This window comes from Octopus bimaculoides, chromosome 2 (assembly GCF_046866305.1).
Source record: "Octopus bimaculoides isolate indiv1 chromosome 2, ASM4686630v1, whole genome shotgun sequence".
NCBI lineage: Eukaryota > Metazoa > Mollusca > Cephalopoda > Octopoda > Octopodidae > Octopus > Octopus bimaculoides.
Genome location: NC_142929.1, coordinates 4,041,456 through 4,068,470, shown reverse-complemented (window position 1 = coordinate 4,068,470; position 27,015 = coordinate 4,041,456). Strand labels below are relative to the sequence as shown.

The 27,015-nt window shown below is 37.2% G+C and overlaps 1 protein-coding gene across 1 annotated transcript in view; it reads right to left on the bottom strand.

Moving 5' to 3' along the window:
• Positions 1-3,882: 3,882 nt before the first annotated feature.
• Positions 3,883-27,015, bottom strand: part of LOC106884239 (pejvakin) — a 58,743-nt gene continuing 35,610 nt past the window's right edge. The window contains exons 2-7 of the mRNA XM_014935503.3: positions 19,156-19,309; positions 17,182-17,386; positions 12,567-12,679; positions 9,682-9,807; positions 8,277-8,432; positions 3,883-4,410 (exon numbers count right to left, since the gene is read on the bottom strand). Of these exons, the coding sequence (XP_014790989.2) occupies positions 4,189-4,410; positions 8,277-8,432; positions 9,682-9,807; positions 12,567-12,679; positions 17,182-17,386; positions 19,156-19,309 (976 nt within the window). The 3' untranslated portion in view covers positions 3,883-4,188. The remainder of the gene's footprint in view (positions 4,411-8,276; positions 8,433-9,681; positions 9,808-12,566; positions 12,680-17,181; positions 17,387-19,155; positions 19,310-27,015) is intronic.

Genomic DNA, 27,015 nt, shown 5'->3' with positions numbered 1-27,015 from the left:
ATATACCCTCCAGCCTTCATCAGGTGTCTTGGGGAAATTTCGAACCTGGGCTCTCATTCCTAAGGTATTTTTCGATGTTATTATTATTATTATTATTCAGGTCACTGCCTGGAATCGAACTCGGAATCTTGCAGTTAGTAGCTCGCGCTCTTAACCACTACGCCATATGCCCACGGGCGTATGGCGTAGTGGTTAAGAGTGCGAGCTACTGACTCGAAGATTCCGAGTTCGATCCCAAACAGTGACCTGAACACCAACAATAACTTTTGTTTAAAAACAACGTTGCAGCTCACCCGCGGATTAACGACTGAATTTCGGGGCAAACCGTTTCATAATTTTTGCCGTTTACTTGTTTCAGTCGTGAGACTGTGGCCATGCTGGAGCACCGCCTTGAAGAATTTTTAATCGGTCGAATTGACCACCACTCACCCCCTCGGTACTTTTTTTTTAATTTTGGTACTTATTCTGTCGGTCTCGTCTCTTTCGCACAGAGAGAGAGAGAGAGAGAGAGAGAGAGAGAGAGAGAGAGAGAGAGAGAGAGAGAGAGAGAGAGAGAGAGAGAGAGAGAGAGATAAGACAGGTTTCTTTCAGTTTCCGTCTTCCAAATCCACTCACAAGGCTTTGGTCGGCTCGAGGCTTATAGTAGAAGACACTTGCTCAAGTTGCCACGCAGTGGGACTGAACCCAAAACCATGTGGTTGAGAAGCATGCTTCTTTCCACACAGCCACATAAATATCTTATGCTGTCCCCAACATTTTTTTTTCGTATCATCTTATAACATGAACGCAATACTTCCTCTCGCAAGTGACGCTTGTATATAAATATCATATTATTCAACTTACTCGTGTAAAGTAGACATTAAAAACGGGATGCTGGGGGTATTTAAGGACACTTAATTGTCAGTATATTACTCTCTTCAAACCGTTTAAAAGGTTCTTGTGTCTTCCAGATCTCCCATGGCAGATCAAATGCTAATACAAGAAATGAAAAGTTACGCAGTCCTTATTGACATACGTGCAGATCATAGCGATCTAGAAATTGCCAACTTTTTTTAATATTGCAAGATCTGAAACTGGAAGCATCTAATAGGAATGTTTCAACTGTATCAAAGTGAAAAGAAACATTCCAAACGTTTGGACATCGCAATTTCGTCCAACGAATTGAAACAATTACTTGAGAACGATTCCGGAAAATCAATGAGAGCCATCACCAAAGAATTTCAAGTGTCGGACTATCAGAACAATGGTGCACAAGGACATTCGATATAAGTCGTTTGCACTGAGGAGAGGCCAATTCAAGTCTGCAAAAGACACGGGGAAAACCGTTTGATCCGTGCCAAACAATTACTCACCAGTTTAAAACTTTCAAGATTACGACATGCTTTGGTCTATCTTTGATGACAAAAACTTCGACCAAGGCCAAAAGTCTAACAGGAGAAATGAAAGATGGTTACATACAGATCCTTCTGATGTCACAGAGCGGTTCACACTAAGTTTCCAGTAACTATGATGGTTTTAGAAGTGGTGAGGAACGAAAGCCATCTCATGCCACCTCACATCTTTCCACGGAGTCTTAGAATTAATGCTGCTGGATACGATGGGAAGTTGAAGAAAGTTGGATGACGTACGCAGTGAAAGCTATATGTGTTTCCGATACAGCATCTTCTCACGAAACTTACATAACCCAAGAATGGAGGTCAAACAATCTTTACAATCATATAACATCAAAATCACATTGGCTGCCATGTTTGAAACATTGTTGAAAGGGAGACTTAATTGACATCCTCACAATCCCGTAGCTTCACTGACTGCTACCATTGCAGGATATCCGAAATGAATAAGGATCGTTTGGTGTAGGCATGTCAACGATTCCAGTCTCGCATTGAAACAATTATAGAAACTGAATACGGATTCATAGAATAATCTTATAAGGAAGCTTAGCGAAAACGTATGCACAAATCGGTGCAAGTATAATATGGCGGTCTACGACGATGTCAAACAGGGTTATCTCCCTTTATCTTTCAGATATTTACAGATATTTCAGAGATGAAAAAAACTTCAAATATTTAAGAAATAGAACACTTTCATACATTACGAAAGGATTACACAAATAAGAAAAATTGAATCTCATATTATACTATATGATAAAGAAATTACACAGATAAAGCAAGACACTCCATTTTAACGATAAACACTTCTTATGTCATTAAGGAACGATACAAATAAATCACCTGAGTCTTTCCTCATCATCTTCCAGCAGAAATGATCAAGATATGACTGGAAAAGCTCAGTTACCAACACCTCTCGTTTGATTTTTTTTTTTTTTTTTTTTTTCAGAATCTTAGTTTTAGCATCTAACCATGATCACTCAATGGCCTGAGTGTGTGCTCCGGTCACTGGATCCACATAATGTCATCGATGGTTCCCCTGTCAGATGGTGATAACCTATGACATCTAAATTATTATAAGCGGGCCATTCATCTGATATGTATTTGAATTTTTCTTGTTATATATATCACATTTAAACACAAACATTTTCATTCTGATGTTTAATCTTATATCTCTCATTCTGTATTTGACATATACTTGATTGAGATATATATATATATATATATATATATACTAATTCATATTTACAATGTTTAATTCTTAATATTACAAAGTATAATTTTTTATTCTAATTTTTTTATTTTTAATGCTTAATTGTATTGCTTATTTTTTAAAGGGATTTAAAATTAGATATATAATATTTTGAAATAGAACCTGAAGATGTGTTGAAATAATCGTAAATCTGACGATTGCATATATTTATATATGTATATATATAGGTATACAGTTATGTATATATATTGTAATCTTCCAATACTGAAACATGTGTAGTTCCTTCATATTTGATAAATTTGTGTATTAACTGAAGTAGGATATAATTAATGAAGTATGTTATATACCCTTCTGGTAATTTTGGTTATATCCTTTAAGGTATTATTTCATGATGTGCAAACTGATACCATGAATTTACTGTTAGATGTACTCATTAGGTTATTTTTTGTATTATCTGAAATAGAATACCCACATATCGATTAATCCCCCAAAATTGAATTAATATTGACTATTATCAAATACTTTGTATATGTATAGGTAAATGTATGAATATAAGATAAAACCCCAACGTAAGAAATGTAGATGCATATAACACTGAAGGGTTACACACCTGATTGGTTTGGAAATTTGTTTTCCTAAATTATATATATACATATGTGTGTGTATATATATATATATATATGTGTGTGTATATATGTTTGTATATGTGTATATACATGTGTGTATACGTATGTGTGTGTGTGTATACATATATATATATATATATATATATATAGGCAAATTTGTCATTGAAAATGCACGTAAATTTGAAAAATTTGTAATTGGTTTTAATTAAATTTATTTCCATATATACCAAACTGGTTTCAACAATATTTTTTGTTTATCAATGGTAAACATTTAGATTTATGTTTTTCTCATTTATAATTCTAAATGTTTACCATTGATAAACAAAAAATATTGTTGAAACTAGTTTGGTATATATGGAAATAAATTTAATTAAAAACAATTACAAATTTTTCGAATTTACGTGCATTTTCAATGACAAATTTGCCTATATTTTTTCCTGCATGAAAATACACTCCATCTTTTATTTTTATGTATATATATATATCTGCATAATTTCAGTATATGCATATTGTATATACACATGCATGCACACACACAAGGTAGTAAGCATGTAAACAAAACACATAAACCTGCACCAAAAAATGCTTCTCATCAAGAATCAAAAATTCATTCTCAAAAATAATGAAAAGAAATAGAAAAAAAAAACTAAAAATGTATTTTTTGTCTTTTTTATTATTCACTTCCAATGAGGGGAAAAAAGAAAGACAGATCTAACAAAGGAGAAAATGAAGTTTTACTCTTTTCCTTCTTTTCTCACTCTTTTCCTTCCCTTTTTTAAAATTCTTTATATTTTGGTGTCTAGACTTTATTGGCAGTGTTTCTTCGAATATTCCTCATTATCATTTCAAATGATTCAAGAAGGGGTGGTAGGTTTTATTGGTTGGCTTTTTTGTTATATTTCATTGTTTAAATTTAACTTGCAGTTGAATCCTTCCAACCCCCCTGCATTAATCTCGGTTTTTATTTATTTACTTCCAAGGGTAAGATAAAGAGGCCATAAAGAATTTTACCAACAGCTTCAATAGCTTTGAAACTTTCTTTGGGTGATTTAATGGTAGAATCTTTCTTCACGTTGCTTAGATCGTAGCCAAGGCAGAAGAGAAGTTTCAAAGCCCAATCATATTCCAACAGAGGCACCACAATATCCTTACCAATATCTTTCTTCATTAGACTGCAACTGAACTGTAAAGAAACAAAAACAGACAACAATAAATATCATTTAGTTACCCAATTGTATTAATGTCCACTCTAACACACACATCATCCACTCTTTTTCATCTTCCAGACTCAATTTCTTCCACCAAAGCAAAGGAACCTCTATGTGATTGTTTGAACTGCTAGAAATAATAGCCTGTTCCAGCATTGATATCTATATGGCACCCCGTTACGCCCTGCTAGGCTAAGATATTCTCCCGTGTTTTTTTTATCTTTTCACTCATTCATTCATTCATTATTAATAAGCATTATTTACTAATGTCTACTTCTGTAAGCTAATTATTCAAATTGACTCTTCAATATATAACTTCCTAATCTCTCTCTTTCTCTCTCAGCCTTAGTTTTCTCCTTAATTCTTCATGTTTAACTCTTCTTCCCTCCAAGTTGTTTCCAAGTTGGCTACATATTTTTTTTTTTCATACTATCTCTTAAATTAACCCTTGCTTGTTCATGGTGTGCCTGCCCATTCCCACCCAACCACCAATACTCTATATCTCTTTTCTCTCACCGGAAACCCCCTCTCTCACTGGGATTTCACCTCCTTCCTCTCCCTCTTTCCTGGGACAAATGCAACTAGTTTAGCCACCCACCTACTTAATCTAACACTGGCATATTGATATTCATATTTACTTTTGTCTATACTTATATCTGCAGCACCAGTAATGCTTAAATTTATGATGTTCATAAACTCCATGACAAGAGCTTGTGCTTTTGTCAGATTCGTCAGTCTTAACGCCAATGAGACACACAAAGAGGTTGAAACATCATGATGACTCAAAGTCCCCTTACACCAGTGAATTCAATGAGTTATGAACACACATTGCCAAAAGGGAGCTGTTCTCTGATGACGAAAAACAACAACCATCAGATATTCACATTTGAATCTGCCAAAACGTTGATCATCATAGAATGAATACATAAGATATGGTTCAGATTTTTACTGCTCAGCATGCACTCTCAGAAATTATTATGTTTAACAAACATCAACAACTAATGTGTCAGCCAATTCCTGTAAATAAGACAGCACTGATTTGAAAGTTACCTGACATCAGTGAATCACGTAAAGGAGTGGTTCCCAACCCTTTTATTTAAATGAGTTTTCCCACAACCCCCTTTTAATATGCTTATTTGAAATTTTGAATTTAGTTCACGGACCCCCAGTATTACATTTGCGAACCACCAGTGGTCCGCGGACCCCATGTTGGGAACTACTGGCCTAAAGGACTGAAGTGCTCTCTAGTGCCAAAACACGACAACGATCAGACGTTCACATTTAAATCTGTCAAGAATGTTATATTTAAGGGGGGATAACTCCAAATTTAGTGGAATTATTTCCCATGGTTAACCATTAAATATATAAAACGTATTTCTGGTATTTATTATAAGATTATATTTTTTTCTGTGATTGTTTCTTACATTTTATGCGCGGGGAATGATGGGGGGAGGGGAGATTCTGATATACTAGATTTTTTTATATATTTTTACATCTTAATGTTTAACTTTGTCTTTAAAATATTTTAAACCAGTTTTTGTGTCCTGAGATAACATACATACATACATATACTTACAGAAAATTAAGGGTTTTTTTTTTATTTTTAAAACATTTTATATTTTTAAAGTTTCTTTTTTTAGCATTCTTTTGGGAATGCAATAGGATTCCTGTGTGTATTTTTTTTTTATGTTTGATTGTTTTGAATACATCTTTAAATATATATTTGCAGGAACAGCTAAAATCAAAAATTTTTATAGTTTAATAAGTGAAGCCAGAAACGGTTACCTGTTCAGCAGACTGATGCCAAGCAATGTATTGAAGTTAAGAATGAAGTGGAATTAGAATGTATTTTCATCAGTCAGACAAACTGTGCTTTGTACAGGAGTCCAAGACAATTAACTGACCTTATCAGTCAATAAATAGGCACAGTTGCAAAACCGACAAAGGAAACAATTAATTGGAACATATCTTTCATGCCTCAATCAAATTTTACCTTTAGTTCTAAAAGCAGGATCTTGTAATTTTTATCTGCTGCTTGTTTATACATACCAACACCAGTTTCCAAACAGTGTGGGGAGGTGGACAAACACTGACACAAAGATACATACACATTTATAAACAATTATAAAATAAGGGCAAAAGAAAAAAATTTCTATGTTGGTATGCTGAGAAATAGACTTTAAATCGTCAATCACAACATACAATATGCATTACCATGAATACACGTTCTGTGGAAATCAAGGAAAGCAAGATGACGGAATTTTTTTTTTAATTCATTATTTCTGCATCGAATGATTTCAGGATTAATCCAATGGATTTTTCCACTCATCAACAGAGAATATGAAATACTTACAAGCACCCATGGAAAAAAGCGGAAGCAAAAGTCATGAGTACACATAAGTACCCCAAATATATCTAAATATAAATTCCGTAGCAAGCCTCAACACACATGTAATCAGTCAGGAACCAGACATGTACATATATGACAGGCTTCTTTCGGTTTCCATCTGTCAAATCCACTCACAAGGCTTTGGTCAGCCTGAGGCTATAGTAGAAGACAATTGCCCAAGGTGCCACACAGTGGGGCTGAACCCAGAACCATGTGGTTGGGAAGCAAGCTTCTTACCATACAGCCACACCTGGTCAACTACCTTAATGTACCATTGCATAGAGCTCTGCATAGTGTAACAAACAAACAAAAGAAGAGACTGGAACGTGAGATATAGAGACTCATATCGAACTAACACAGTACTCTTGCTGGATCCATGGATGGTACCCAGATATTTCACTGCCTCTCCATCGTAATTTTAGCAGAAGTAGATGGAGCTATTCAGCAACAATATCAGCAACAACCAAACTATTTGGCTGTTTTTCTTTCTTTCTTGTAGAATCAGCTCTAAAATAAAAACTGTACACAGATGTATATTGGGCAATTAAACTGAGCTTGCGAAGACCCGTTGAGTCAAGAAGTGAAGTCATTGTTGTGGCTGATGACAGTACCGCCTGATTGGCATCCGTGCTGGTGGCACGTAAAAAGCACCATTCGAGTATGATCGTTGCTAGTGCCGCCTGACTGGCAAGTAAAAAGCACCAGTCAAGCGTGGTTGATACCAGTACCACCTGACTGGCCCTCGTACTATTGGCACATAAAAAGCACCTGCTACACTCTCAGAGTGGTTGGCATTAGGAAGGGCATCCATCTGTAGAAACCTTGCCAAATCAGATTGGAGCCTGGTGCAGCCTCCCGGCTTGCCAGTCCTCAGTCAAACTGTCCAACCCATGCCAGCATGGAAAGCGGACGTTAAACGACAACAATGATGATGATGTTTAAATCTCTACTAATACAGCTCTTTTTTGAGGCTAAAACAGGTATCAGAGAGAATCTGCTGACAAATGTACAGAGTCTCTACCACTTTAGAGTCAATTGAGAAACTGGTAAATGTCTTATTAGAATGCAGTTCCTGGCACAAATCTGCCAGTGATCCTATCTCTAACAAGATTGATGACAATAACAATATAAATAACAATCATAGAAATAATAACATTAATCCTTTCCACTATAAACACAAAACCTGAAATTCTAGGGAGAGAGGGATAGTTGATTAGATTGACCCCAGCACACCACTGGTACTTATTTAATCAACACCAAAAGAGTGAAAGGCAAAGTCGACCTCAGCAGAATTTGAACTCAGAATGTAAAGACAGCATTTGTTCTGACATGCTAACGGCTGCCAGCTCACTGCAACAATAAAAAAAAAAAAAACAGAAACATCATAAAAACTCCAAATTGAATTCACAGATATTAACAAAGGTTCGAAATGTTATAAAAGCAAACACTTACCACTTTCAGGAAAGATGAGACCACATGGCGAGTGCTAGAACAATCTGTGATTGCAACGATTTCATCATTAGAAAGAAATGACATCAGCTCCAGGTAATAGAGGGCACATCCAAGCATATGTTGATCAAGGCCATCAACGCTAGTTTCCTCACCATACTGTTCAAAGATATTTTAAAAGAATCAATGAAAATAATGACACAAGAAGACCCATCAGGCCAAATAAAATTGCTGTCGTGGTAGATACCGGTGTCACGCAAATGGCACCTGTGGCAGTGGCACGTAAAAACACCCATTACACTCTTGGAGTGGTTGGCATTAAGATGGGCATCCAGCCGTAGAAACCATGCCAAATCAGATTGGAACCTGGTGCAGCCTTCCATCTAGCCAGCCCTGGTCAAACTGTCCAACCCATGCCAGCATGGACAATGGGTGCTAAATTATGATGATGTCTGGGTTTACATCTAGAATGATTTTTTTTGAAGAAAACAATATTCTATTGAAACAATCTCAATATGTTGCCAATACTTATTTTGGAAATCAAACTTCGACATTTGAATGAAGAGTATTAAAAAAAAAAGGACTGATGTTAGACTAAGGTGCCATCACCATTCTGCCAACTCACCATTCTAAAAAAAATCATCATGGCACTCTGTCGGTTACGACGACAAGGGTTCCAGTTGATCTGATCAACGGAACAGCCTGATCATGAAATTAACATGCAAGTGGCTGAGTATTCCACAGACACATGTACCCTTAATGTAGTTCTCAGGGAGATTCAACATGACACAGAGTGTGACAAGGCTGGCCCCTTTGAAATACAAGTACAACAGAAACAGGAAGAAAGAGTGAAAGTTGTGGTGGAAGAGTACAGCAGGGTTCGCCACCATCCTCTGCTGGAGCCTAGTGGAGCTTTAGGTGTTTTCGCTCAATAAACACTCACAACGCAGTCTGGGAATCGAAACCGCGATCCTACGACTGCAAGTTCGCTGCCCTAACCACTGGACTATTGCGCCTCCACATTATGTCATAAAGCCCTGCTGTTCCGTTAGGAGGTAAGAGATACAATATTTTAGTTTCCTATTCTGGCAGAAGAGCAGTAATTACAGGGGAGGGGTTGTTCCCAGTGTTCAGCTGGTACACATTTTACTGACCCCAAAAGGACAAAAGGCAAAGTCAACCTCAGCAAAATTTGAAGCAAGGACATAAATATAGAAAAAACGCCACTAATCGTCTGGCATGCTAACGATTCTGCCAACTTGCTGCCTTAATATAACAACATGGTGCCATGAGCTCTGTGTCTTTGGGGAATTTTAATCATAAACATTTTTAAAATAACAGAAAGACTATTATTTCAGAATGAACAGGTTCAAGCAACACAATGACAAGAATAAAAATTAGGACTTACTTTAAAGTTTACATTAATTAATTTGAAAATCCTTGAGGCTGCTTTAAAGCCATCATCTCCAATGAACGACCAGAATTTATCATCCCATGGCAGTTTTTCATGTTCATGAGAATGAATGACATGAAGCTGAAATGAACAAGTTTCCAGGTGAAAATCAAACCAATAACACAAAATGATAACTATAATGAAATTATTGTATGGCATCATAGAACTGGAAACGGATGGATATTATCATTAACACCAAACAAAGTATGGAAACTTTGAAAAGTTCAGATTACTAAACTATGTTTAAAACATGTCTGCCCCAGCATGGCCACAGTTCAATGAGTGAAACTAATAAAATAGTAAAAAAATAAATTCAAACTTGTTCAAATATTCTTGAGGCATATGTTTATATCACAGAGAAAATTGCTCATTTTAGACACAAAGGTGTTAACGGTATAAGGTGTGTTTAACACCTTGGTGTCTAAAGTGAGAAGTTTTCTCCATTCCAAAATACAGTGAATGGCTCTCTTATGGGTTGGAATATGCCTCAAGAATACTTGAACTAGCAACAAGTTTATATTTATACACATCACTGCTTAGCACTGTCCCTGCCCTAATAAAAGAAGAGTCTTATTGCAGAATGAATCCACATGACAGGCTTTCAACAGATTCCGCTGAGGAATATCAACTGATACATCTTAAACTTGAGATTAGAATTTTGCAGAGAGTGTCTGGTGTTTGTTCCTAACCAATAGATTCCTGCTTAGTTATGGGAGACAACTTCATTCAAACCATTTCATTTTCAGTTTAAAATCTTCATGTTCAAAATGTGATTCATAAGGATGGTTGTTAGTTGAGTTCCTTAGGTAGACAGAGTACAGTCACATGACAAGGTATTTCAAACCCCACCCACCAAGCCTCTCCTATATTTCTCTCCATCATTTGCTACAGTCACCTCATCCTGCCCACTCACTCAGTCCAAACCTCTCTATCACCTCACCTATTCTCACCACCCGCCCCCATGTCCCTCAAGGGCATGTCCCAACATACCTTCACCACAATTATCTCTTATTATTGCTCTCTTTATCTTACTCTCCATCTCATTTTCCTTTGTCTGTCCAAGGGGGGAGTATCCATGTATCTACTCTACAGCAAGACATCTCTATCTGTGCCCCAGCTTTACCTTAAATCTCTCAACTGGCACAAAGCCACACCCCGTCAATACTACTTCCCCCTCACAATTGTGGGGTTTTTGTCCTGCAAGGTGCTTGGAGACCCTGTCGGTGCTGGTGCCATGTAAAATGCACTGGTGTTGGTGCCTTATAAAAAGCACCCAGTACACTCTGTAAAGTGGTTGGCATTAGGAAGAGCAACCAGTTGCAAAAACCATGCCAAACCAGACATGGAACCTAATTCCACTCCTGGCCTTACCAGCTCCGGTCAAACCAGCCAACAAATGCCAGCATGGAAAATGCAAATAAAATGATAAAAGTAACGAGTAAAAAATATTATGATGTCGGTCATCCAGTACCTTAGCAACTTGGTCGTTTTGTTTAAAAACACAGGAAAATAAATAATTATGTTTATTAGTAAAAGTTTGTGTAATATTAAAAAAAAAAAAGAATTGAGCAAAAACATTTACTGAACTATGCACTAATTTGAGGCCATGTGGGAAGATGAGTGGAGGCATAATGTCGCCATCACTAGTGATCACTCCAAACACCATGATGTTGACTGGATGTTTTGATTTTTATCACTCTAAGTACATGTTTTAGGGACACGGCAAGCCAACAGTTGTTCTGTGTGTTCACCATTTGATCCTGGCAGAAATTGTTCTTGTCTGAGAAAAACCAAAGCATGTTCAGTTGGAGGAGATGCTTGAGTTTGTTGAAAAGCTTCGTAGTGCAGTCTTTCCTCTTGTCCTTGATGGCTTGGGATAAGAATTGGCCCTTTCTCATCTTGTACGAGGAATACTGAAAGTCTTCAGGCTCCACCTGCCTCATAAGAAACTCAGATTTTTCCTATGTCCCTGGCAATGGACCTGATTGACTTGGAGGGATTGTTGTCAATCATGGCCGGGATCTTACCAACAAATTCAGGAGTTCTTTTCTTATCAGAACAACCAGAATGAGTTTTCTGAGCTGCCGTACCTTCATAGTCACTATAAGACTCCTCCAACTCTTTGCAAATCCTCTGCACTGCCTCAGACTGACACCCAAACACTCTGAAATGTTCATATTGGAGCTTCCAGCATGAATGCCAAGCAGTACAGCATGTTGTTTCCAAATTTCTGGCAAAGTGAATTACGTCATGGTGCTGTTTTTCTCACAGATGGTGCCCAACTGACCCTACCATACTGTTTAGTTGACAACATCAAAAACAAACAATGCACATGCGTGAAATTAAAAGTATAAAATTGCAGCCATTTACCCAGCACACTCTGTATATATATGTGTGTGTGTGTGTGTGTTTGTGAACATATACACATATGGTTGTATATATATATCATCATCATCATTTATATAATATACATGTGAACATGTGCGTGTACGTAATCTGATATGTGAGTGTATGGATACACGCACATACACACACACACACACACACACACACACACATGCACATTAACTGCAGTATTGCAGAAATTGAAACTGCACATCATCTGCACTAACTCCAAACATTTAACGTTATTCTTCTTGTCTAATGATGAGGAGAGATTTAAATGCTTTTCTTCTACTTCAAACTCACACAAACTTCAAAAACACAATGCATTGTGAGAAACAGGATATGTTATATTTAACCCTTCAATCAACAGGATTTGGCCATTCTTCAAATCTAATTTAAAAGTGGCACCTAAAAAAAGGACGGCATTATTGCAATTAGAAATATTAGGTTCTTACCCAGTGCACAAGCCACTCAAACAGAGCGGAATATCGAATGCAGTCAACCAAAGAATCTGTTAGCTCCGTCTTGTTTTTGCCTGCAGCAACTTCTTCAGGAGGGTAGAAAAGAGCTGGAATTCAGAAGTTAGAACCAATGTGAATATTTTTGAAAAGAAATAACAGTAAAACAACCAGTATTTTTAATGGTTCGATTAATGTCAACATTCCTTGTAATATCACTGAAAGGAAAACACGGTGATAGAGAAGATATTTGGTAGAATTAATGGTGAAAATATGTTGGCAGATATAGGAGGGAAATGGTTTGCATATATGGCTAAGTGATAAGCAGAAAAAAAAAGAATTAGGTTGTGAATGACATGGTTCTCGTTTCAATCCCATGGCACAGCACTTTAAACAAGTGTTTTCCAACATAGACTTTGGTTGACCAATGCCTTGTACAGGGAAATTTGATGGAAAAAGTGCACATTGTGTGTGTGTGTGTGTGTGTGTGTGTGTGTGTGTGTGTGTGTGTGTCTTGACATTCTTTTCTATTATAGGCACAAGGCCTGAAATTGGGGGGGAGGGGCAGTCGATTAGATTGACACCAGTATACATAATTTTGAATTTTCTTAAATATTATTCACCTTCAAGGAAGGAAATGACCAAGTAATACAGATTTAGATGTTAATGAAGATAAAACTGAGGACTCTACTTGAAAAGTCTTTGCTGTGCTTGAAGAGTTCTACTTAAACCTCATCATCGTTCTAACTTACAGACAGTTATGAATTGTCAGAAACAGGATATGCGTAGTCACCTCACCAGTTTCAATCATAATGGTTTGGCATTTTGACAAGATGTCTCATGTAAAACAATACATGACAACAAGCATATTGTTACATTTAGAATATCTAATACAATAACTGCTCTTATTTTCAGAATTTTTATTCTTTTATTTAACACATAAAGCATAACGGGCCACGATTGTGGCCATCAGGTACAGGTCAACAGGCCACTTTCATGGCCCAGATAGATGCATTTAATTTATGGGCGTTTGTTGGGATCTAATGTCATTCAAACACTCTGATACCCCAACTTACCACCATTATATACTAAGATATTTAAACTATTTTTTGTTTTTTATGTGTGCATGGTAGTCTCATTTCTATAAAATGTGTTCAGCAGGCCATGCCATGTAAGTGCAAATCCCAGCACTTTATGAGTTAAACAATAACTTGGGTTTAATTTTTTTTAAAGAAATGCATGTGTGGTAAGTAGCTTGCTTACGAACCACATGGTTCCGGGTTCAGTCCCACTACGTGGCACCCTGGGCAAGTGTCTTTTACTATAGAATTGGGCAGACCAGAGCCTTGTGAGTTGATTTGGCAGATGGAAATTGAAAGAAGCCAGTCATATATTTGTGTGTGTATGGAGGCGCAATGGCCCAGTGGTTAGGGCAACGGACTCGCGGTCATAGGATCGCAGTTTCGATTCCCAGACTGGGCATTCGAGTGTAGTTGTTGCAAGTACTACCTGACTGGCCCTTGTGCTGGTGGCACATGAAAAGCACCCGCTACACTCTTGGAGTGGTTGGCATTAGGAAAGGTATCCAGCTGTAGAAAACCTGTCAGATCAGATTGGAGCTTGGTACACCCTCCTGGCTTGCCAGCACTCAGTCAAACCGTCCAACCCATGCCAGCATGGAAAGTGGACATTAAACGACGATGATGATAATGATTTCTTTATTGATTAATTATAATTTTTTTTCTAATGACCCTAATATATAAACAAATTAAAGACAACAAATTTTGCAAATTTTAACCAGGCCATTAATATATAATTTTAGTTCATAAGCTTATAGAGCAACAACCAGTTGTTTATCAGCAGTATACCTTCTACCCCACCCACAGCACAAATATTTTCTTACAGTCTATTAGCCAAACGTAATTAACATTCTTAACCCTTTTGATACCAACCTGCCTGAAACCGCTTCTGGCTCTGAGTACAAATGTCTTGTTTTCATAAGTTTTGTATTAAAATCCTCCACCAAACCTCAGTCACAATTTATGTTCCTAATACTAGCTTAATAATAACTAAGTTATTTTACTAAATTCTTTGTTATATTTAAAGTAATTGAAAGAAACACAGAACATTTCAAAATAAATACAGTGACGAAAGGGTTAAACAGTTAAACACTGTAGAACCACGGCGACAGACTCGTTCTTAAATTTCTTCAATAATCCTTCTCCACCCTACATAACAGAATCGACAGATCAAATGTCAAGTCTATTCAGACAGCTACTGTCAGGCCTTTGGTTACTAAACCACTCTCTGTGTCATAGAAAACACAAGGCTTATCAGATGAAGTGAAAGCAACCTGTCTACAAGTTTGAGATCCTTCAATGGCTTTGTTGTTCTTATCTATATCGTGTGCAACAACATTATATTGAAGAATGGGGATTATAATGATATTATAATTACATTTTGCTTAGCATGATTCAACAGCAGCCAGTTGCCAACCTGTTAATCACATCTACTGATATACAAGGAATAAATTTAGTGGAATACTAATCATTGTTAGTACTCAAGTTTATATGAAAATCTCTCTCTCACAAAAAACTTCAAAACATAACCTAGATTATAACACATTACTCAACAGATAGTCATGCAGACATTGGCTCAGGAATGAAATTTGCTTAGCAAATGCAAACCCAGGTCCAAAACTTTTTACAAACAAGGAATTATTGTGTTGCTTTTTTACTTTTGTTCTTTGAAAAGAAACCTAACTTCAAGCTAATTTTTACAGATCTGCCACACTGTTTTCTGAACTTGAAAAAACTAAGTAGGGGTACAAATCTTGATTTTGCACCTCCAAAATATTTTAGGAGGTGCACTCGAACTCCCTGCACCTCCTGTTCCCCAGCCCATGCATGCAGACAAACAGAAGGATATAGATGCACACACATCTATACACTGGTATATACACTGGTACATGCTAGTAAAGGATATACACCCAGATTTAGATAATCACTTTATAATACAAATAAACATTAAAAAGCACCTCTTGAGTGTTGGGTCTCATGGAAGCAAAGTGGCTGAGCTCCTTTTGAGTGTTGGGGTTCATGGAGGCAATGACCGAGACCATCGGCATTATGTCATGCTTGAGAACACGACCCATCAAGTCAAATAAAATCACAGTCGTGGCAGATACAGGTGTCATGCAAATGGTACCTGTGCCAGTGGCACATAAAAGTACCCATTACACTCTTGGAATGGTTGGTGTTAGGAAGGGCATCCAGCCGTAGAAACCAGGTCAAATCAGACTGGAGTCTGGTGCAGCCTTCCAGCTGGCCAGCCCTGGTCAAACTGTCCAACCCATACCAGCATGGACAATGGACGCTAAATGATGATGATACATACCGAAAGAATCACAAATACACATGGAGTTTAGTGAGTATATGACATTAACCTGTGAATTATTGAGATTTATTCAAAAATATGAAGAGAGAGGGTGTGTGTGTGTTCAAATCAAACTATCAATATAAAAGATTCACTCCCAGACAGTGATTATGACAGACTCAGACAATTCCAACCAAAATGTCAAACTTGTGTTGGACAAGTTTTAAATTATTTTAATTTTATTAAACATGATAATTTGTTTAACTCTGTTAAAGCATAACAAAAAGGATTCTAACAGAAAAGATGCCAAACAAACAAAAACAATGGTCTTCAGTTCTTCTCTCATTATGTTATTTACCTTCAATACCTGCAGCAAACATGTGATGCATGTCAAATATTCTGTCCACCTGGCTATTTTGAGTTAGAGATGACCAACTCATTAGGATTCCAGGTCAACAGTTCATATGCCATTAGATGACTGCACCAATGTTCTTAACCAAGACATTTAAACCTCATTGAGTCTGTTGATCAAACTACAACAGAACTACTGCAACACTGTAATTAGAATGATTATTGTATAATTAACAAATGTTTTGTTGCATTGCAGTGTTGAGCCTAAATCAGTCATTCTCAGACTGGCAAAGACTGACCCCTTCCTCTGCACTGGCTCCCCACCTCTCTCTCCTTCCTCCTCTTATTAACGTGGAAACAAAACAGAATTTGCATCAGTATAATTCTTCTTTCTTTGCCTTTGTGTTGGACATCTTTAAGATTATTTTAATTTTATTAAACATGATCATTTGTTTACCCCTGTTTTACAGCCCCAGTGGAGGGGACTGGTTCCACTACTTTACTGAGCAATGGGGAAAAGTAACAAAATCAAATCCTTGATAATCCTGTAGGTCAGTGGTTCTCAACCATTTTTTACCAATGGAACTCTTTGGTTCCCATTTTACTCTGCTGGTCCCTCATAGACATTTCATGTTTAAAAAAAAAATCTTAATGTATTTTGATAATGAAATATTATAAGGAATTGTATTTAAAAAATCAAAATATTTTGAATAGAAAAATGATCAGTTTATTTTAACCCCAAAATCTGATATGGACCCTCCAAGGTCCAAGGGACACCAGTTGAGAACCACTGCTGTAGATGAAAAAAAATCTACAAATCTACTAAGTTACCAATCTTTTCTATGCATAAAAAATGTAAAGAATATAAGCATAAATGAATAATTACTTTTCTCGGCGCCTTTACTGCACAAGTCAACTACATCAAAGCCACCTTTGTCGTTCTCGGTCATACAAACTCCAATGGTGCCATCAGGGTGGATTTTCAACTCAACTATATTGTAGGCCAAGTTTGTTTTGCCAACAATATCCACAGTTTCAGAGTTCTTCTTTGATCCTTTTTCTTCAACATCAACATCGACTATCTCCTTTTTCTAAAAAGAAACAAAAATGAAAAACTTTGCCATTATCCTTTTTAAAAACAAAAAAAAAAACTATTTAGTTTTAGAAAAATTATGCAAAAATATTTGTAATGTTTAATGAACAAGTTTAATGATATGCTGTGAAAGACCAAAAAAAAAACGAAATGAATTTGTATTTTATTTCCAAATCATTGAATTACGTCCATTATATAGTAACAAAAGATACAGAGAGTATGTGCTCAGACTGGGCCAAGAATCTGAAATCCAATGTTGAACAAAGGGATATGGAATCAATGATAATAAGAGCTGACCACAGGTAATGCATCAGTTGAGCTAATGAAAGTAATAAAAGATGGACAGGTAGTGGCAAAGGTATTGATCATTGATAACATAGTTATGCAGAAATAAATATAAAAGTAAATAAATTTAGCAGAAAAATTGGGATATCAGGAAATTAAAAGCTCAGCATAACTCTTTCTTGATACACACATACATACGTGTGTGTGTGTGTGTGTGTGTGTGTGTGTGTGTGTGTAATACAATAATTAATATACTTAATTCCTCATTCATATATATATATATATATATATATATATGTACATCCCAGACTGTGTCCTCATCTTGAATCCATCACGGAGACTATCTGTTCAAGTGTTGTGTCAAGAATAAAAAGTTGTCTCTGTAAAGCAGACACAACCGTCTCATTCTCCCCAAATTCAATGGTGTCTTTAGAGATTTCTAAGGTTGATAATAAAACAGGGACCAGTCAAATACTTGGGATTGATTAAATTCCCTGACATTTTTGATTTTGTTAATTTGAGGTTTTTTTGATTTGAGAGTTTGGTAGAATTGGAATACATTAGTTCTGTAAATGTTTAGTTTGGACAACTTACAAATAAAATTTTAAAAAAGAGTTATCTGTTTTTCACGGTAATTTATCAAACTAATCTACTTCATGAGCAAAAGCAAGCCCTTCATCTTGACCATAGGATGGTGGCACCATTAAGCTATTCAAGCTCGTGTATTTTACTACTAAAATCAATATGCCAGCCAGGTTCAGCAATTCCATGGCTCGGACAATTAAAAAGTGGACTTCCTACATAAGTCACTTCACTGACCACTTCAGTGACATGGGAAAAATGATTTGGCTGATGAGAGTTTTCATCACATTCAAAGTTGTCGAACATATCAACAAGACCTTGATATTTTGGTTGGTGCCTTTAAACAACCTCAATGCTCTTTATCTCTGAGAAAATACCAACAATACACAAGAGAAAGATTGAAGTTGCTTCTATAGCTGTGTGAAAACATCAAGTGTTTGTCCCTCCCCAACAACGCTTGACATGCGATGCTGGTGTGTTTATGTCCTTGTGACTTAGTGGTTCAGCAAAAAGAGACCAATAGAATAAGTACTGGGCTTACAAAGAATAAGTCCTGGGGTCGATTTGCCCAACTAAAAGGTGGTGCTTCAGCATGGCCACAGTCAAATGACTGAAACAATTAAAAGAATAAAAGAATCAAAGAATAAACTATTTTTCTTTGTTTATATTATTATTATTATTATTTTCTTCCAGTTTCAGAAAACCAGTCTTAAGAAGAATGCTCAGGCAAAGATTGTTTGGTAATGAAATCCAAAATCAATATATATATATTTACTTCTTGTATCCTTTTTAAGACAGTCCTATTCTTTGAACCTTCTTGAAACAAACAACTCGGTTTCAAAGTTCTTAATTCCATCGAAACAAAGAAGAATTTGTTACTTTGTCAAAAACAATACTCACCACATCGGTCTTGATTTTACCATCCTCCGACAGAGTGCTTTGTTTGGCAATTTTCATATCCGATACAGGGTAGACTACACCTGTTATGACACAAAGAACTTCATGAGATTTCTTCTTCATTCGCTTTACAATGCAATTTTCAAAATCTATATACCTGAAACAAGAAAAAAAAATTGGTTAGACACAACCAAATGGCTTTGGAAATAGTTTCCTGAAAGAATCTGAAGTGGGGAATATTGCTAAATATTTCACAGGATGGGAAGAGGGGTGAAGGTGGGGTTATGTGTTGATTCTAAGAAGAATACACATTGGTTTCTTCTTGCCTTCCCCATGTCCATGAATGGATTTGAGCTTAACACTGCAACAAGGGAGCCTTTACATGATTGCTTGACCTGCTAGAAATAGTAGCCAACTCTTCCTTAAAACAACCTTGTCAACTTAAAAAAAGAATATATTAGATAATATAGTCTAGGATAAAGCATACTGTTTGGAAAAAAAAAAAGACATGATGATCATGGCTGGAATGCCTTTCACTGTATATCTGTTTAATCAAGACTGACAAGCTATTAGTTACATTAACCCTTTCACGACCAACCTGGCTGAAACCAACTCTGGCTCTGAGTACAAATGTCACATTTTTGAAGATGATTGTCGGTTTCTGTAAAAAAATTTAATTTTTTTAAATGGGGGGGGGATCTTTTGAAGTTGGCGCGAAAGAGACAGAGAGAGCGCAATCGTATGAGTGAAGTTCTTTTAAAGTTGGCGTGAAGCGGAAGAATTGATGTGTGCGTGTGTGTGTGTGTGTGAGTGTGTATGTGTGTGTGTGTTTGATAGGGTGTGCGAGACAGAATGTGTGATATGTATATGAATTGCTTTTGTGAGTGTGTGTGAAGAGACAGAGTAATGTTGATGGAGTGTGTATATATGAGAGAGAGAGAGAGAAAGATAGAAAAAGAGAGATAAGTGAAATTTTTTTTATCCAGTTTTTGTAGTGAGTGAATGTGTGAGTGATTGACAGAGTTAAAGCGAGAGAGAGGTTATGTAAATATGCATGTATGAATGGCTTCAGTAACACAAACACACACGCATGCAGGTTGTTATGTATGTATGTATACATAGATGTATGTATCTATGTATGGCCAAGAGAGAGTTAACTGAAATTTTGTTATTCACTTTTTGTAGTGAGTGAATGTGTGACTGACAGAGAAAGGGAGGGAGAGGTTATGTATGTATGTATGAATGGCTTTGGCTGACTCATCCTGTACTCCCCTTGTTGCTAGCGAAATGGTATATGCCGGCTGTGTGAGCAACTGGTTATTTTAATGGCAGGGAAATTCCAGTAGAAAAAGTTTTAATCGATTTTCTCGGTAACTATGGGGGCTAGGAAAAAATACAAACCGCATTCCAATCTATGCACCCGTCTCCACATGTGTGCCATTTACACATGAATCCACCCAGCCGTTTGGCTGTGAACCTCAAGATAAGAAAAAATACAATGATCGCCCACGTCTAATTTATATCATAGAAGAATAATAATAATAATAATAATATGACAATAAAAGAATGAATGAGACCTCGATATTATGTAAAATGGAGGAATTTATCTAGAAATATAATATGTGACAACTAGTTGTTTATTATGACAACCAACTAGTTGTGACGTATATTTATTTATATATATATATATATATATATATATATATATATATGGGAGAATTTACGAAAAAAACAACAGATGAAGACAGGTGGTGTAAACAAATGGATGTATATTAGTTTAACGCTCAGGAATAGAGAAAGTCTTAACGTTTCGAGCCTACGCTCAACAGAAAGGAACACAGACAGAAACAAGGAGAGAAAAAAATATGAATGTAGTGGTCAGCGATCTATCATGGCACACACACACACACACACACACACACACACACACACACACACACACACACACACACACACACACACACACACACTAACCACATAATTCATGTTCAGTTATTTGAAGAAAAGAAAATGGAGAGTTAAAATTTGATTATTTGTTAAAAAATTGCTAATCGTTTTAATAATAAATAATCATTACCTTTTGCCTCTCCATTTTCTTTCCTTCAATTAACTGAACATGAATTATGTGCTCAATATATACCAATTGATTTGAGGTCATTTTATTTCCCAAAAATACTAGGTATAGAACCAGTGTTTCCTTGGACAAAACCATTCCTTTATGAGATTAACAGATCCTGTAAGCCAGTGCTTCCAAGCAGTTTTTTTTTCCAATGTGCCAGGGACCGGTAATCATCATCATCATCATTTAACGTCCGCTTTCTATGCTGGCATGGGTTGGACGATTTGACTGGGGACTGGTGAACCAGATGGCTGCACCAGGCTCCAATCTAATCTGGCAAAGTTTCTACAGCTGGATGCCCTTCCTAACGCCAACCACTCTGAGGGTGTAGTGGGTGCTTTTACGTGCCACCGGCACGAGGGCCAGTCCGGCGGTACTAGCAACAGCCAAGCTCAAATGGTGTTTTTTACGTGCCACCTGCACAGGAGTCAGTCCAATGTTTTGTTGACATGCCACCGGCACAAGTGCCAGTAAGGCGAAGCTGGAGTATTTTCTTAGTCATATTAATTTATACCAGAAACAATATATATATAATGAATATAATAAAAGTTGACAATTTTTTTATCTTATATCTTGTAAACAAATAATACAATACAACATAATACAATATAACATAATACAATATAACATAAGCATTGGCCACACATTGCGCCTATTGTTTATATTTTTTTTTAATCAACACAATGAAAAATATAAGAATTTAATCATATGAAATGGAATTTCTGAGTCACTCATATTTCCTTTATGCTAATGTCAATATATTGTTTCAATAATCCTTAATCCACAATGTTAACTTAAATCCTTTGCTGAGTCAGTCACATAATTAGAGTTAATGATTAAATGCTGGATTGATTGTAATATACCATGTTTATGGGTCAACACACAATCACAGCTCTTAACAAGGAAACAATCTTCTACCTTACCTTCTCTAGTTTTAAGCAACATGCCATCAAATCTATTTAAATTACTACCAACTCACATTAAAGCTCCGATGTCTGGCAAATGACTTGGCAGACGCCCACAAGTTTATCCACCATCTTTCCAACAACAACCTTGGCCACTTTTTTGAATTCCATTTGTCTGACAGCCATGGACATGCTTACAAAATCAAGAAACAATATGAGCACCCATGACTTTCAGAAACATTTTTTCACACTCGGAATCACTGAAACATGGAGTAAACTACCTACATTGGCTGATAGCTATCGGGACACTGCATCCTTCAAAACTTCCATGCTTCCTAAAATATTACCATCAGTACACTTCATGTCCTGCCTTTTTTTTTTTTAAACAACTCATTCACTGTTCATTTCTTCTACATTATTCTATCTACTGTTCATGCCCTTTTTGCCTACTTTTTTCTGAGGAATTGTAGAACACCTGAGCACTGTATACAATAAGTTCATTATTATTTGGAGAGTATTGTAATTTGCTTGAAGCATTGTGTACTGTTTGTGAAATATAATGTGTCTTGAATGGCACAACATTGCAGAGTGGACTATAATAACTGTTATAAGGCGGCGAGATGGCAGAAGCGTTAGCAGGCCGGGCAAAATGTTTAGCGGTATTTCGTCTGCCATAACATTCTGAGTTCAAATTCTGCCGAGGTCGACTTTGCCTTTCATCCTTTCAGGGTGAAGTAAATAAGTACCAGTTACGCACTGAGGTCTATGTAATCGACAATCCCTTTGTCTATCGTCGTTTATCCCCTCTATGTTTAGCCCCCTTGTGGGCAATAAAGAAATATATAATAACTGTTATAATTTAATTATCCATAGTCTGATATAATAATAATATTTCAGAATATAAAAATTCCTTTTTCAGATATCACTAGGAATTGATCGAGTCACTGCTGTAATCAGTTTTCCAACGGTGACCTGAGAAGAATTTGACCTCAGAACATAAAGACCCACAAATTGCCATTAACCAAACAATTCTTCCAGCTCTTCACCTTTGCTTCGATAAATAACAAATGGTGTTCATATTCCTTGGTAACATCCTGATAGGTTGCTTGATGCCTACAGAAACCTATGGAACAAAATATCCCTTACTTGGAAAACAGGTGAAGGTTGGTGACAGCAAATGCACCCAGCCATAAAACCATGACTCAGATACATTCGTATCCAAACCCATGCTAACATGGGATGATGGAAATTCCAGACCGTGACACAATATTTGGTTTCTTTCACTCTTTAAGAATTGATACCAAGAATGGTGCCATGTAAAAAGCACTTGTGCTGGTGTCACATAAAAAGTACCCATGCAGGCACCACTTAAGAGGCACTTGTGTGTTGGCACCATGTATAAAGCACCCATGCTAGCTCCACATAAACAATCCATGCTGGTTCCATGCAAAAGACCACCTATGCTGGTCCCATGTAAAAAGCACCCATGGTGCCACCATGAAAATATGCACTTATGTTGGAGCCACAGAAAAAGGTACCCATGCAGGCACCACATAAGAGCACACCCATGCTGACATCATGCAAAAGATCACCTGCGCTTGTGCCACATAGAAGGCACCCATGCTAGTGTCACCTAAACAATAACCATGTTGGCACCATGTAAAACGCACTCGGCACATTCTTGTAAAGTATTTGGCATTAAGAAGGGCATCCAGCTGCAAAAACCCTGCCAAAACAGACAGCTGGAGTCTGGTGCAGACCTCTGGCTTGCCAGCTCCTTGTCAAACATTCCAACCCATGCCAGCATGGAAAACAAATGTTAAATGATGATGATGATGACAATGATGACAACGATGACGAAGATGATGACGCCAGCAACTTTATATTCTTTATTCTTTCATTTGTTTCAGTCATCTGACTGCGGCCATGCTGGAGCACCGCCTTTAGCTGAATAAATCAACCCCAGAACTTACTCCTTGTAAGCCTAGTACTTATTCTATTGGTGTCTTTTGCCGAACCGCTAAGTTACAGGGGCGTAAACACACCAGCATCAGTTGTCAAGTAACACAAACACACAAACATACACATATATATATACAATGGGCTTCTTTCAGTTTCCATGTAACAAATTCACTTACAAGGCTTTGGTCAGCCCGAGGCTATAGTAGAAGACACTTGCCCAAGGTGCCACGCAGTGGGACTGAACCTGGAACCATGTGGTTGGTAAGCAAGCTTCTTACCACACAGCCACTCCCTGCTCTATGTTTACCTTTATAATATTTGACCCTAGTTCAAAACACTGAAATTTTATTTAACTACCAATGAGTGTGATAAATAGACTTAAACTTTTGACTTTTCATAATCATTAGATAATTGGTCCTGTTGACCTTTTGGCGGCAAAAGAAAATAGTACTGAATCATTCGTGCCGTTCTCAAAGCTATCGCCTGTAAAACAAGTGAAATGAAATAACTTTATTGCAACATTCAGGAGTCAAAAAGAAAACATCTGCCTTTTATGACTTCGTTAAAACAAATTCATTTGAGACAGAAATCACTTCAACAGAATATTTTACTGAATCAATCAACAAGAATGTGAGGTGATTCATTAATGATTCATTAACGATGCAGACAAAAATATTTAAAGTAAATAATGGCTACTAAAATAAATTTACCTAATCAATTTAATGAACAGAGTAAAACATTACTTTCTTATCCCTACACACACACACACACACACACACACACAGCAATAAATAAACTAAATTTCTAAATTTCTTTCTCAAAACCAGATGGCACTCTACATTTCTTAAATACCATTCACTGTTTTTGCTATTTAATGAAAATGACATTAGAGATATTTTAATTATTAGCTGAAAGCGTTAATAGAAAAAACACAATTCACTATATACAGTTATTTAGGACTAATTATCCGAGGTTAATTTATCAAGCTTAATAACCATTAAAACTTAAAGAAGCTAATTCAACAACACTTTACAACAAAGCGTTCGGATTAACATTTTTAGCTTTCGTTTTTGTCTTTTAAACAAAAAGAATTGCTACAAAGAGAGCTGGAAAAAGAGCAACTGGACAACTGTTCATATCTTATCATCAGTCTTTAAACGCGTCCTTGGTCAAGGCATTCAGTTTTTCTGTTTGTTTAACATTTAATAAACACCAGAAACACAAAGAGTTCATTCCTGTTTCTGAAAGAATGAGAAATATTTTGTTAGCCAGTAGGGCTGAGTTGAATTCTTCTAATGCCTACAGGTAGAAGTGGGATGAGTTCTTCTATTTTGGATTTATCTTTTACTTGTTTTGGTCATAAAACTGTGGCCATGCTGGGGTACCACTCTGAAGCATTTTTTACTAAAACAAATCAATCCCAGAATTTTTTTTTTTAAGCCTCATATTTATTCTATCAGTCTTTTTGGCCAAACCATGAATGTTACAGGACCATAAACACATCAACACCAGTTGTCAAGTGGTAGTGGGGACAAACATACGACACACACATGCATAGATGTGCATATATATATATATCTATAAATGAGTAAATATTCAAATGGATATTCATATAAATATTATTATCATTAGCATGGCTCAATGGTTAGAGTGTCGAGCTTACAAGCGTGAGGTTGTGAGTTCGATTCCTGGACCAGGGTGCATCTTGTGCTCTTGAGCAAATCACTTTATTACACGTTGCTCCAGTTCACTCAGCTGTAGAAATGAGTTGCGACGTCACAGGTCCCAAGCTGTATCAGCCTTTGCCTTTCCCTTGGATAACATTTGTGTCGTGGAGAAGGGAGGCTGGTATGCATGGGCGACTGTTGGTTTTCCATAAACAAACTTGCCCAGAACTTGTGCCTTGGAGGGTAACTTTCTAGGTGCAATCCCATGGTCAGTCATGACCGAAGGGGGTCTCAGCCATCATCATCATCGTTTAACGTCCGCTTTCCATGCTAGCATGGGTTGGACGATTTGACTGAGGACTGGTGCAACCGGATGGCTACACCAGGCTCCAATCTAATTTGGCAGAGTTTCTACAGCTGGATGCCCTTCCTAACGCCAACCACTCAGAGTGTAGTGGGTGCTTTTACGTGTCACCCGCACGAAAACGGCCACGCTCGAAATGGTGTCTTTTATGTGCCACCCGCACAAGAGCCAGTCCAGGGGCACTGGCAACGATCTCGCTCGAAAACCCGGTACTGGCAATGGTCACGCTCAGGATGGTACATCTTATGTGCCACCCGCACAAGAGCCAGTCCAGGGGCACTGGCAACGATCTCACTTGGCTTGCCGGGTCTTCTCACGCACAGCACATTTCCAAAGGTCTCGGTCAGTAGTCATCGCCTCGGTGAGGCCCAATGTTTGAAGGTCTTGCCTCACCACCTCAGCCCAGGTCTTCCTGGGCCTACCTCTTCCACGGGTTCCCTCAACTGTTAGGGAGTGGCACTTTTTCACGCAGCTATCCTCATTCATTCTCACCACATGTCCAAACCAGCGCAATCGTCTCTCTTGCACACCACGACTGACGCTTCTTATGTTCAGCTTTTCTCTCAAGATACTTACACTCTGACGGGTATGCACATTTACATTACACATCCAGCGGAGCATACTGGCTTCATTCCTTGCGAGCTTACGCATGTCCTCAGCAGTCACAGCCCATGTTTCACTGCCATGTAGCATGGCTGTTCGTACACATGCGTCATACAGTCTGCCTTTTACCCTGAGTGAGAGTCCCTTTGTCGCCAGCAGAGGTAAGAGCTCTCTAAACTTGGCCCAGGCTATTCTTATTCTAGCGGTTACACTTTCAGCGCACCCACCCCCACTACTAACTTG